The 13,680-nt window shown below is 56.9% G+C and overlaps 1 protein-coding gene across 2 annotated transcripts in view; it reads right to left on the bottom strand.

The window, feature by feature from the left end:
* RAB11FIP4 (RAB11 family interacting protein 4) overlaps window positions 1-13,680 on the bottom strand; it is an 80,688-nt gene that overhangs the window by 29,803 nt on the left and 37,205 nt on the right. Inside the window, exon 1 of one of the 2 annotated variants that reach the window (XM_034640567.1) lies at window positions 7,861-8,124. The exons of the other annotated variant lie outside the window; for it this stretch is intronic. Within the exon in view, the coding sequence (XP_034496458.1) occupies window positions 7,861-8,037 (177 nt within the window). The 5' untranslated portion in view covers window positions 8,038-8,124. Of the gene's footprint in view, window positions 1-7,860; window positions 8,125-13,680 lie in introns of those variants that run through there. 2 annotated transcript variants of the gene reach the window in all.

The raw sequence follows: 13,680 nt of genomic DNA, 5'->3' as shown, positions 1-13,680 counted from the left end.
CCCCGGCTCGCTGCACAAGGTGGCGTTATCCTCACCTCCCCAGCCCCTACCTACCACTTCAGGGAGAGAGGGATTACCCAAGGGGGAAATTTTCCCATCCCAGCATTGGCACGACTGACCCACTGGTTCCCCGTCCCCAGTAAGGAGCTGTGTGGTAGCCATGCTTCCTGGGGGGGATCCCAACGGGCCACCACACCAGCTGTGACGGGCCCTCTGTAACAAAGTTGTGCCCCCAACCCCAGCCCTGTTTCTCTCAGGGCTGCTGAATTCATCGTATGAATGATGCCTTGCCACACACAAAGGACAGGGGTCCACCCTTGTGCCAGAGCCCTAAGAGCACTTCATCAGGGAGGGGGCTGGGAACCCCACCACCGTACACAAAACTGAGGGAGGTGGGTACCGGCTTTCATCAGGATCTCGAGAGGGGGAGAGACAGAGGGACCTGTGACGAGAACGAGGTTTGGAACCACCGCCTGCTCTGAGAGTCTCCCTCCAGCCAGCCTCTCTCGCTGAGGCCCTGCTTGGGGTGGCCCACTTTCAGATGGGTATCCCCACATGGCTGTCATCCAGTGCCTCACACTTAGCCCACTGCTCTCTCAGCGAGCAGCCTGCCTTGTCAACCTCACTCCCCAAAGGCGTGGAGGTCCTGGCAGCTCACCCCATTCCCTCCCCCAGGCTAGCCGGGCTGCCCGATGCATCCCGCTCACACTGGTTCCTGTGCCTCCACCCCTGAAGTTCCCGGCCCCGAACTCCTCCATCTGTGTCCCAGAGCCCTAAAGAAACATAAAGTGGTCTTAATCATTTGAGGAGGACCAGGAAAGAATACATCTATTAAGCACTTAGTATGTACCGGGTACTTTTGTGCATCGACCACCATTCAGATGGGAAAACTCAGGCTCAGAGAGGTTAAGTAACCTGCAAAAGGTCACACAGCCAACAGGGATAGGATGTGAAAAGGTCTGATTTTAATGCATCACAAAGGGTACAGAAAAGACTGACTACTCTCGGTGATGGCAGTGTCCAACCTAGAGTGCTGGAATAGCCTCTCGGGTCGGGCCATGGAGGTCACAGGCACAGGAGGCAGCAAGGCAGGTGGCACCGAACATGGGCTTGAGTGGAAGGCTGCAGGGACCACAGCACATGAGACCATGGATGACTGCCAGTGGAGGCTCCTGGGGCCTGTGCCACCCTGGCCATGAGGCAGAGCTCCCCGCCCCTTCCCCTCCATGGGGAGCGTCAAAGAGGCTGCATGTGGGGCGATTTTACAGAAAGGGAGAGGAGAGGGACTGGAAGGAGAATGGGTAAAAGGAAACACATGTGAAAATGAAAACTCGGCAAAGTGGGAAGAGGAGGGAAAGGAAGGAAGGTAAAAGATGATGTTCAGGGATGAGAAACTGAGTCAAGAAGCCCATAAATAATACCCCGCTCCCTCTGCTACCCTGGGAAGGCCAGTAACCCGCTCTCTGCCCTCACTTTCCCTCCTGGTCCAGTTGGAACAGGGCAGTGAGACCTCAGATGAGACCCAGCAAGAGAGAGACAGGGAAAGATGCCTTACACACCATCATGACAACTGTGGAGCCAGGATCCACATCTGACAGAGGAAGCACGTGAGGCTCAGAGAAGTTGCTCTTCTCCCCCAAGGTCACACAGCTCGTGCGCAGTAAGGCGGGAATCGGAGCCCAGGTCAGCCTGGGGTCCAACCTCATTCCCCGGAACCACATCATAGCGAGTGTCCCCTCACATAACCCTCCCAACACTACAAGGTGGCTCTACTCCCTTCCTTGAAGAAACTGGGCAGGTTACATAAGCTCTCTAGAGGTTACCTAGTTTCTGTGTTTAATTAAATCCAAGATGCCTTTGATTTTAAGATGCACTGTTATTCCACGTACACCGAGAAAGAAACAGCGCTGCCGATGAAACGACAGCACACCAGCGAATGGACGACACGTACCAGCTCGAGATGCTAAAACGTGGGGGGAAAAAGTGTCTTAGAATCTATCAAGTACAGCGTGACTATAAGTGGGGAGTGGGGAGTCAGGCCCAGTTCCCTAGACTGTGTGCAGGACTTGGGGGATGGAGGACAACTCGCGTGCACGTGCACAAATGCACACACACACGCTCGCCTGGCTGCTGAGAGATCCTTCTTTGCTAATAACCCACACAACCATGCAGATAATCACACAAAAATGTGCGGGCCAGACCTGCCTGTCAACAAGAATCCTCATTTGACCAGGAGGCTTTCATTCAAGGTTACTTAACATTAGCAGCGAGCCGGCCCGGTCACCACCCGCCTGCCAGCCGCCCGGCCCGCTCCGCCTCCGGGGAGCTGCAGACTGCAGAGCAGCTGAGCTAGACCAACAGGTAGCCTTGCTCCTTGCGACACAGCCAAGGGCAGTCACGCAACAGGGCCCGGAGGCTGACAGTCCGCACCTCTGTCTGGACCCTCGCCCGATCTTTGGGGACCTGAGGGTGGCCAGAGTCTCAACGCTTTAATAAGACGCTGGGGGCCGGCAGTGGCAGCCGGGCACACTGCTCCAGGCTGGCTTTCCAGCCGGCACAGGCAGACAGATGGACAGGCCCTAGCTGCCGGCGAAGGCAGGGTGGGCAGAGGGGCGGCCCCCTCCCCTTGGCAGGGTAGGAAGGAAGGATCAGGTGCGCGGCCCCACACCAAGCCCCGGGGAGCTGCCTGTCACCTGGGGACGTGCCTGGCAGCTCACTCCCGGATCGCCACGCTGGGCGCCAGCCCGAGTCTGCACCTGCAGAGGCAGACCTGGTTTATCTAAAAAACACAGCGGCGGAGGAAGTGGCGTTGCCCTCCTCCTGTAAAGGCCCTCATATCCTGGAGTTTCTCCTCCACCACTTTCCTGCCTCTGCTCGGACACCGCCCCTGGAGGAATTCTGTTAGAAATTCTGTTAGGCGTGAAGGTTATCAGTCGCAAGAATCAAACCACCAGAAGCTTGCAGGGAAGCTTAGCTCCCTCAGATGCCAGGCAGGGTTCGAAGCACTTTTCGTACATTTACGTGGGGATCCACAGAAGCACCTTCCGAGGGAGGGACTAGCATCATCCTCCTTTTACCTAGAAGGGCCGCGAGGCACAGAAAGGGTAAATAGTCGGAGATTCTGCAAGCAGCCACCGGCCGAGGCAGGACTTGAACACAGGCTGCCTGACTCCCTGGGCACCAGGCTATCCTGCCCTCTGGCTGTCTAACCACACGCACCAGGCGCCACTGAGCCCGAGTCAGAACCCACTCTGGGCTTGTCAGGTGGCAGGGGCTCATTTTACCTTCACCAGCAGCCCACAGAGGCCCAGGAAGGTGAGGCGGCTTGCCTGACGTCCCAGACTGAGAAAGCCACAGAGCCAGGGCCTACACACATGTGTTTCCTGGCTCCAGAACATTTTTTTTCTACTTGAAGAAAACAGGCACTGGGTGGCTGAGCCCGGGAGGGAGGCACCCATGTTTGGAGGTGGGTGTCTCTCCCAGGAGAAGCAGTGAGCGGGCAGGAGACAGCAGCTCCTACTATCTCTCCAATCTGAAGAGGGAGACTGAAGTCTGGGGCAGAGAGCAGACCCTGCCCCCGCACCCACCCCCCACCCCAAGTCCGCTGCAGACCACACGGGCTCCTGAAGCACAGGTTCCCTTTTCACGCTGCGAGACTTGCAGAGCGCAGAGGACGGTGGGGGTGACGGCAGATGACTCAAGACAGCGAGAGCTCCCACCCACTCTCCCACACTCGAGTGCCATGCGGGCCTTCCTCTTTCTGGTCCCTTAAAAGAGAAAGGCTCCCAGAAGCAGGGTCACCACTATTAGTAATAACTGCCACGGAGCTTTGTTTTCATTTGAATCGTGTTTACATTGCTGGGAAAGAACCCACTTGTCTGGGAAGATGAAACAGGTTGAATCAATTAAGAATATGGCCAACAGTCGGAAAACTTCCCATTTCTTGAAGGAAGTCGAGAAGTGGGGTTGGAAACATTGGTGTTACTAGCACCAGCCTGCCAGAGGGGGCCGGGGCCAGAGGTCATGCAGACCCCACAGCTCTGGGCCTCCACGCAAACCTCCAAGACGTACACATTTCTGGTTGCCCCCTTTTTCCCTGTGTGAACACACACACACACACACACACTCTCTCTCTCTCTCTCTCTCTGGGGGCCTAGGCTGGACAGAGATCAGACCCAAAGCTGCTGCCCAGGTAGGTGAGTAGGCTTCTCAGAAGACCAGGGCCCAGAAGTGTGCTGCCTGTGCAAGCGAAACAAAGGCTGGAGCACCTTGGGGCCTGGGGAGGCTGGGAGCCCAAGAAGGAGACGACAGGGGTGGGGGCAGCCTGGCTGCACCCCTCTAGCGTGGACCCGTGGGAACAGGGAGGTGGGCCCAGCGGCACCCTGCCTGCTGACACACCATCGTGCGTCCATCACCAGGCAGGATCTGTGTGGTGGAAATAACACCCGGCAAGAACGGGTTCCACACTCACAGGGACAGGCTTCTCCGACCTGAGCCAGGCTGCGGGCAGGGAAGTCCACAGCAGCAACGGCCACAGGCACACACTTCTCCAGAAATGCCTCAGTGCGGGATGCTGGGTGGCTCAGTTGGTGTAGAACCTGCTTCTCTCTCTCCCAGTCCCCCTGCTTGTGCTCTCTGTGTCAAATAAATAAGTAAAATCTTAAAAAAAAAAAAGCCCCAGTGCCCAAACCGCTCAAAAGCAAGGGTCTGCCGAGGGCAGAGCAAGGAAGTGCGTTTTGCACCCATGGATTTCTGATCTCGACTGTGTGCTGTTCGTCTCCTCCCGTTCTCCTGGGGTCCAGGCACTCCCTTGGTGGCATGAGAGGCCCTCCCGATCCCTGTGAGCCAGTGCCCCCCCCACCTTGATCCCTCCCCAATCGAAGCAGCCTCCCTTATCAGCAGTGGTACCACCTCAGGGCCTTTGCAGGGGCGGCTCCCTCAGCCTGAACCTCTTTTAGTCAAGAGGCCACCTTCTCATCGAGGACTTCCTGCCCACTCTAAATCCACAGCACCCACTGCCCTGTTTGCGGCCCGGCCGCCCCGGGGCGCCACCCCCCGCCCAACCAGCCGCCATGCACTGCACAAAGGCAGGGACTGCTGCTGCTGTCTGCTGCCGGACCCAAGCACCCAGCACTGAGTCTGATGGAGGCAGTGCACGTGCTGGACAACGTGCTGGGTGGGGGCAGACCCGGCAGCGGGAAGACCCAAGCAGTCTTCCTCTTTGGAAAGGCCAGTGATTTGACACCTTCGATGCCCCATTCCTGAGTCAAGAGCAAACACAGCAGACCCAGAGGAAAACAGAGCCCACCCCCAGGGGTCCTCCATGGCTGGCAAAGCCAAGGCACTGACGGAGACCCACTGCCAACACCAGGCAGCAGGCAGACCAGATAAAGATGCTTCCTTTTCAAAATGCACTGAGCCCTATGCCAGAAGACAGAGAACAGGGCCAGACTGTCCCTCCCCCATTCAAGGTCCTGAGATGTCTGCCTTCCAGGAATCACTCACCTGATATTTTATTGGGAGCCTTTCCCACCCCCTCCACCTCCACCCCCACCCTACCCACAGCTAAAATGTATAAACTGAAGTAAAATTGTAAGCAAGATCAGCTGTGAAACATCCCTTGGCATAAAAGGCCAGCTCAGAAGAGGGACTGCCAGCCCTAGGGAAGGAAGTTTGTAGTCACCTGGAGGGGAACGGGGGCGGGGGGGGGTGTGCAGGAGGGTGAGAGCCAGGAGGGCTCCAGAAGGGCTGAAGAGAAAGCCCTAGACCTGGGGGCCATTTGTCCCACCCGTAGAGAGGGGGGTAGCAGGCCACAAAGGGGTCAGGGTGCCGAGGGAGGGGAAAAGCCCTCTGAAGAGAGGGAAGGATGGGCGAGTGTGGGGGCCAGGGGAATATCCACTAGGAACTTCTCAGGCTGCAGCCCAGAGCCTCCCCAAGGCAAGCTGCTTCAGGCGATTTCTTCTTTTCTTCCCTTACTTGACAAAAGGTCCTTTTAAAGATAGTCTCTCCTGCTGGTCTTCCTTGGGCCAAAGGTCATATCTCCCGCTGGCTCACCTGGCCTGGCTAGTCAGGTCCCTCCCTAGGCACAGTCTTATCTCTCTGCTGGCCTTAGTCGGGCACCCCACCCCCTCCACCAAAGCCCGGGTCCCCCAAATAACAAAGCTGTTCCCCAAGAGGAATTCCCCAAGCCATGATGCCTGCTGCAAGTCCTAAGTTCTTCCCTGGCTTCCCCCATTCCTGCAGGAAGTCACAGGGACCTCAGAGACAACCCAGATCATGGTGCCTAAGGGCTCAGGGCAGTTGGGCAGGGAACAATTCGGCCCAGGTTTTCAGTCTCCCTACAGCCTGCAAACACCTTAGGGGCAGGGAAGTGTCGGCCCAGGTTTTCAGTCTCCCTACAGCCTGCAAACACCTTAGGGGCAGGGAAGTGTCGCTGTATACCAGCACCTGGGCACAGAAGCAGCATTTCATGGATGCCAGCTGAGCAGGGTCAGGTTTGGGCCAGTCTATCTGGGTAAGCTGGTGCCTGGCTTAAGGCAAGACCCCAGTCAATGGCAGTGACCCAAGGGCTCCACCAAGGCTGAGTTTGATAGTCACAGGGAGACAGAGATCCCTACAGCAAAGGTCTGATATACACACAACTGGTCACCTTCCCCATTTTGAGATTCCCTTTTCCCTAACCTGGTAGCCACATTTCACCAGGGGAAGGACCTGGGGATGCCCCACCCCTTTCTCTGGAACCCATACTATTAGCACCTGCCTCCACCAAGAGAAGAGAGGGGTTTGGTGGCCCATCAGAAACCAACCCAGGGGTTTGCCAAGGCAAAAAGTGCAGGCTGAGCGCAGGAATCCGACCCCCTCACAATCCTTTGAGGAGGCGGCCTGTAAATAAGACAAGGAACACTGGCTTGTCTCTCAGGGCTTGAGATGTGTCACCTACAGGCATCTGTGGGAGGAGCGCGGGGCTGGGGAGAAAGATACATGGAGAAAGAGGTACACTGGAGGGTGTGCACGGATGAGAAGGAACACCGGGCTGAGTCCCGACCGGGTTCCCATAGCACAGACACAGCTGGTTCTCCAGAGCCTGCTCCGCCAAGACCTCAGAGACGCTAGTCGCCCGCAGAGAAGCGGCCGTGACAACAGCAACTACTACCTGCAGGCTCTCGGGGCCGGAGGGCAAAGAGCTGGAACTCCGCACACACCTCCGGCCTCGGCGACGTCTCGGCGGGAAAGGGCCAGGGCCCTATCCCCAAGCCTCGAACGAGGCTGACTCTCCCTTTTGCCCGGCAGAGCCCCCTCGGAGAGGTGAGGGAACCCGGGAACAGGCTCGGCGCAGCCGCCAAGAGATACGGAAAAACTTCGCCCGCGCACAGCCCCCTCCAGGACTCGCCGGAGCCGAGGGCCGGGAGCTGGGACAACACCCGCGCCAGAGGGGCAGGCGCGCTGGGAGCGGAGGTTGGACGCGGAGGCGGGGGGTCCCGATGAAGGCGTCCTGGCAAACCCTGCCCAACCCACGAGATCTCTCTAAAAACACTTTCGGAAACTGCGCGGAAGAAGCGGCCCCTTCTCCCGGGGCCCCGGGGCTAGCCCTGCCCACCCCGCACCTGGGAGCCGGCAGAGGGCCCGAAGGGGGCAGCGCGGACAGAGGCTTCTCTTCTGTGGCCCAATGGGCGGGGACGCAGGTAACCCGACCTCCCCGGCCAGGGCGCAGAGGGCGGACACTCCCGGGGCGGGAGCAGGGCGCCCGGGCTGCGGGCGAAGTTCCGCGCTCCGGGAACTTCCCTGACTCCGGGACCGCGGGCCCGGCCAGGTGCGCGTCGCCAGGGCCCCGCGAGCCCGAGCCCCTCGGCCGCCGCTTACCTGGCCCCCGGGGGCGGGCGGGGTGCGCATCCCCCGTCCGGCGGCGAGTCGGTGCGCTGCGGAGGGGCGAGGAGAGAGGGGGAGCGGGCTCTCGGGCTGGGCAGGGACGCGCCGGGCAGCGCGGAGAGCGCAGAGACGATCCCCGCCGCGCCGCGGCCGCTCGTTTGCTTTCCGCATCAGTTGAAGGGGCCGGCCCCGCCCCCACCCGCGCCCGTTGCCGGGAGACCCGCGTGGGCCGAAGGGCTCTTTGTATCAAAGCTGCCGTGACATCACAAGGCGCCCGGGCTCGGGGATCGAAGGGGGCGGGGCCTCGCGCCGGGGGCGGGGCCGGAGGAGGAAGCCTGGGAACCCGAGCCGCGGGGGGCGGGGCCCAGGTAACCCCGCCCCCTAAGGTAGCGGCAGGTGGCCGGGGCGGGGCCGACCAATGGCGGCGCGACGGCGGGGCACTACCCACCCAAGGGGGCGCCTCGGGAGGTGGGGCTCGCCTGGGCCCGCCCGAGCCCACGCCGCGAGGTTACTGTAGCCCGGGTTTGCGCGGCCCGGGCCCTGGGATTCCAGGAGACCGAGTCTGTGAGCTCGCGAGCCTGCCGGGCGGGCGCTGTCGCTGCCGCTGCCGGGTCCAGGCTACTCTCACTGTTTGCGGTCACCGTACTGCGAATTCCGCCCGGCGCTTCCGCGCTCACAATTGCGGACCCGAAGGAAGACCTGCCAGACCCCCAGACTCCTCGCCCACCACCACAACCAGTCTGCGTCTGGTGGCTCCCAAACTGATTCTCATCCCGAATCCCACTCACAACTTTCCCAATCTTTTCGTCGTAAAAGGAGAAAGTTGTATTTATAACCAGCCCGGGAATACGAAGAACCAAGCGGCAACAAGAACTAAAAACATAAAAAAGAAAGTACCCCTGTGTTGAATCCTAGTAAATATAATTTAAGTAAAAAATGCGCCCCTCCCCCTTAACTCTTCACCATGCTCTGGATGAAAGAAGGCAAAAATGTAAAGCAACAAATAATGCGGATGTTTCCCTTTGGTTCCAAGTTGCGTTGTGCAACTGAGCTTAAGGGTTGGGGGATTGATCTTCCCAATTGTCTCAGGCCAACACGAAGGCCCCTTTGCCTTCCCTGAGTCCTCAAGGTGGCATTTGAGCATTGCAGGGCCTGTCGGCAGCTGGGTGCATTGGTCCAGCTCTATCAACCACACACACACACACACACACACACACACACACACACACACAGATATTCAGCTTTTCCGCCTCCTTCTCTCTGGCTCTTTGCTCTCAACTTCCTTCTCCCCCATATCTCTCCTGCAAATAAATTGCCAGCTGCCTCTCTTGTCTACCAGGGGCCTGTCTCTGAGGCAAAGCATTCCACGGAGGCTCTGAGACTTACAGGGGACTCTTCAAAAAGGACAGCATTAGCTCAAGGAGGGCCTCCTGGCAAAGGCTTTGTGCCAGGGGAGGCTAGAGCAGTGGGAGTGAGGTGGAAACTCTACCACTGGCCCTCTCCTCCGTGCTTATGCTTGCAGTTCAGAAATCTCTGCGGGTGCCACAGACTAATTCTTGCCCTTGCTGGTGTCCACTCCCACAGTCCCTAACACGCAGAAGCGCTGCAGTGTGTCATAAAGAACACTGCCTTTGGAATCACACAGACTTGGGTTTCAATCCTATTTGCCAGCTGTGAGTCCTAGGACGGGTTATGCAACCCTTCTGAGGCTCGGTGTCCTTATCTGTAAAATGGGAATGGCACAATCTACCTTGTGAGCTGTTGTGCACCCCGGCAGAGGGTACACTTAATTTTAGTCACTCATCAAAGGTGTGGTGCCTGAATGAGCCCACGCGCGCATGGGCACCCTGGGTCTCCTCTGCCGCTGTAACTCCACCCGGAGACCTGGGCTCAGTGGCTTCCTGTGAGGTTTTAAGGTGTAGTTGAATCCAGGGGGTTCTGTCTCAGTTTCCCCTCTTCCCTTCTGAGTCTCATGGTGACCCTATGGCTATGGGGAACCAGAAAGCAGGTCATGGGAGAGGACCACCCAGAACTGGGGAAGGGAAGCAGAAACCTCAGATGATCTGCGCTTTTCTAGGTCCTAGCTTTCTTCTGGCAAAAGTCGTGAAGAAAAGCAGGCCTTGTCAAGCACCCTCCACCCCGCCCTCGTTAGGGGTAGCGTGATGGCCATTTTCAAGGGCTCTGTGGAGGGAGTGGTGCCAGTGGTCCCACTTTATTCTTTGCAAAGGTGTGGTGGAGGGAGCAGCATCTCCAGGTATTTGTCCCAAAAAGCAGTGTGACCGAGAGGAGGGTCACAGGATGCTAGCACTGAATGTTTCTGAGTCTGAAGCCTGCCTCATTCTGCAGCTGACCATGGCCAAGTCATTCACTGTTTCTCAGCACCGCTGGCACCTCTACGGAATGGAAACACGACCTTTCCTCTTCCAGTTGTGAGGTTTGAATGAAATGATAAAACAAGTGTCTAGTTCAATGCATCCTGTGCTACAGGCACTCACTAAATAGTAGCTTCTCGTTATTACCAGGAGCATGAATGAGCCCCAGTCTGATTCAGGGATTCAGGAGCCATGGGTCATATCTTGGCTTTACACCTTGTAAAAGGTCAGGTGGATGGGCCTATGCAAGTTTAATTTCCGGTCTCTCCGTTTCCTCACCTGCAAATTGGAGATAATAATAGTATGTATTTCAGGATTATTGTGAGGACCAAAATAACCAGGACCCGTACACACAATACTCAGAACAGTCCCGGCACGTAGCAGGTGCTCCATAAACCACAGCCATTTCCAATGACCATATGACAAGAGGCGGGGAAGGACTGAGGTGAGGATTAGAACCTGAAGCAGCTTGCAGGATGATTTAGAATGCCGACATTTTTTTGGAGGGAGGGGAGAGGGAGAGAGAGAATCCCAAGCAGGCTCCATGCCCAGCACGGAGCCTGTCTTGGGACTCTATCTCACGACCCTGCGATCATGACCTGAGCCGAAATCAGGAGTCGGGCACCCAACTGACTGAGCCACCCCAGGTGCCCCAAGGACCCTGACTTTTGGGAGAGGCCCTGACATCTTCCACAGGGTTCAGGGAGGAAGGCTGACTGTCTTCCGAAATGGGATGTGGGAACTGAGGTTTCCAGCCCAGGCTAGGGCTCTCAGAGGACTCGGTGTTTTTCATTCAGATGGGGGCTGGGCTGGGAGAGAATCATGAGGGAAATACAGTCCTGCCTTCTGAGCACAGCCCCACCGATAGGGCTGGGAGCTAGGAGGGTCTCGCGTTAGCTACCCTGGTTCCTTACCACAGCTATGTTTTAGATGTTACAGAATCAGACCGTTTTAAGCTAGGAAGGCTCTCTGGAGAAACATCCAATGTGCTCTTCCCCCATTTTATGGATGGGGAGAGGGAGGCTCAGAAAAGGCTAGGAATTTGTCCAAACCACACACAGATGTATCAGATGAGCGGGGACTGAAACTCGGGCTCCTGGCTGCCTGTGTAGGGCCCTCGACTTCCTGCTTCTGCTCTGGCAGGGGTGCCTTACTGACGGGGCGATGACCGGCAGGGCATGGGGAGTGACGGGCCGTTGATACCCTCAGCCGGTGCTGCGAGTCTCCTAAGGGGTCTGACTTGCTGTTTCAGGAGAACAATATTGTTAAAAACAGAAACCCTCTCCCAGGGAGTGGATCCGAGTATCATGTTCAGGGGACAAGTCACTCTGATTCATTCTGTTTATGTCCTGAAACTTCTTCTGCCATAGTTGATGTGAGAGTACTCCCGTGATGTCGAGTGCCAAAGCCAGAGAGAAGCGGATAGAATGCTGACAAGCCGGAGTTGCTAGCCTGCAGAAACTGATGGGGGTGCGCCAGGTGAGGGAAGAGAATCTAGTAAGTTCTCTCTGTACCACAGCTATCTATCCGCCTTTGTGTACTTCTGCTGTCACCAGGCGGGAGCTAGCTCGACATCAGATGGTGTAAAGAGGCAGCATTCTGTACGTGTTTGGGGCCATATGGAAGGACCGGCTGAACATATATGACATAATTATGATAGGAAAAGAGCTCTCCGAACATTACCCAGTGTTGACATTAGCCAAGCAACTGAGGCCAACTGACATTAGCCAAATGAACAAACAAGAAAACAGCTACACAAATAATAGCAGGGCAGAAAAAACCATTCGCACGGCGGGTCCAGTGGTTCTCAAACTTGGTTCCTTGGAACTTGTAGGTTTCTCTGGAGATCCTGCAAAAGGAGGGGGTTCTCCAGGTGAGCCAGAATAGCTCCACTTGCAGCCACTTTCCATGTGGACTTCCACATAAGATTTCAGATAAAGAGTCCCGTGGCTTTGATGTTGTTTCAAGTCACTAGCCTAATATAACCAGTCATTCCCCAATTAGGGCAACAAGCCCCTGAGGCGGAAGATGGCTTCTCTCTTCACCATGGCACAGCCATCTGCAGAACCGGGAGTCGAGCTGGCTCTCATGACTCTCAGACTGGTGCTAAGATGGACATTAGTCACCCACCACGACCTGGTCACACACACTGGACGTGACTTCTGCCCAAACAGTTGCACCAGCTACTGTTCTTGGCGTGGACAAGCCCTCTGCGTAGCCAGCTCAGACTCCGCCTCAAACACCTGTCTTCCCTCCCCCCCTCTTTAGACTGCCTTTGGTCTGATCGGAAAGCGTCAGCTCCAACCCTTAAGTCTCAGCTTGCCCCTCCAGGGGACAAATTCAACCTTTGACAAGGACAATGACCTAAGCAGTGGCTTTGGAAAGAGAAGCAGGTACTAAGGAAGCAGGCAGAACCCCGGGATTGCAGAAGGCTCTTGACCCCCAAGGAAGATGTTCCCCACCTCCCATCTAGAAACAACAGGAGCAACCCCTGAGTCCCGGAGCCCTGTCACTCTGGCAGGGGACTGGCCAGGGAGCCTGCATTGTGCCTGGAAAGAGGAGGGAGGAGGGCATCACAGACCTTTCCTTCCTCTGGGAAAATGGGATTCAGACAGCATGTGGCTAAGGTCCTTTCCCATCCTACAACTCTGGACTAGCCCAGGAACAGATCTTGGACCCAGGTGCATGCCTTGGACGCTGGACCCCTTTCCACTGGCAAACAGCTCAGTGTGGGTGACTGTCCTTTGGCCAGGACGCCTGCAGCATTCTGCCCCAGGCCTGTTTTTCCTTATGATGTCTGGCTGGATGCTATGCAGACGGGGTGGGACTGGGTCTTACTGACTCGCCCCAGCTCAATGTTCAGTGTTCAGTGTTCAGAAAGGCCAAGCTCTATTTTTGTCAACCTATGCACGTGTGAACAATGGGTTTTCTTACTCATGCAAACCCAATAGGAGGGGAAAATGGTGAGAAAACCCAAGTTTCCTCTGACTCATTTGGCCATCTGAGAGGAGGAGATGGCAGGGGAGGAGGAAATCAGACCAGGTCCTCTTTGACTTGGATTGGGTGATGGCAAGGAGGAAAAATTTCCCCTTCCTTCACCCTCGGTAACATCAGGTGGCCGCAGACTACAGAGAGCACAAACACCACTCCTCTCCGACGCAGGCCTCCCCCGGCCTCCCCACCTCCTCCAGGCCCAGGCAGCCATGGCGGTGACTTTTATACGTTGGTGGTAAAGCAGTGGTTCCCAAAGTGCACCCTAGACTCACTTGGGGGACTTAAAAAAAGGTCAATGCCCGGGTGGCAACCAAATCCAAATGCCTAGGGTGGGAGCCAGGGGTTAACAGTTTTTAAAAATCGTAGGTGTTTCCAAGGCAAGCAAGTTTGGGAACTACTTTGCTAAAGGTGGGCGGACCACCATGGGAGCCAGGGCCGCCACAGGTGG

This window comes from Ailuropoda melanoleuca, chromosome 13 (genome assembly GCF_002007445.2).
Source record: "Ailuropoda melanoleuca isolate Jingjing chromosome 13, ASM200744v2, whole genome shotgun sequence".
Taxonomy (NCBI): domain Eukaryota; kingdom Metazoa; phylum Chordata; class Mammalia; order Carnivora; family Ursidae; genus Ailuropoda; species Ailuropoda melanoleuca.
This window is presented reverse-complemented; position numbering and strand designations above follow the sequence as displayed.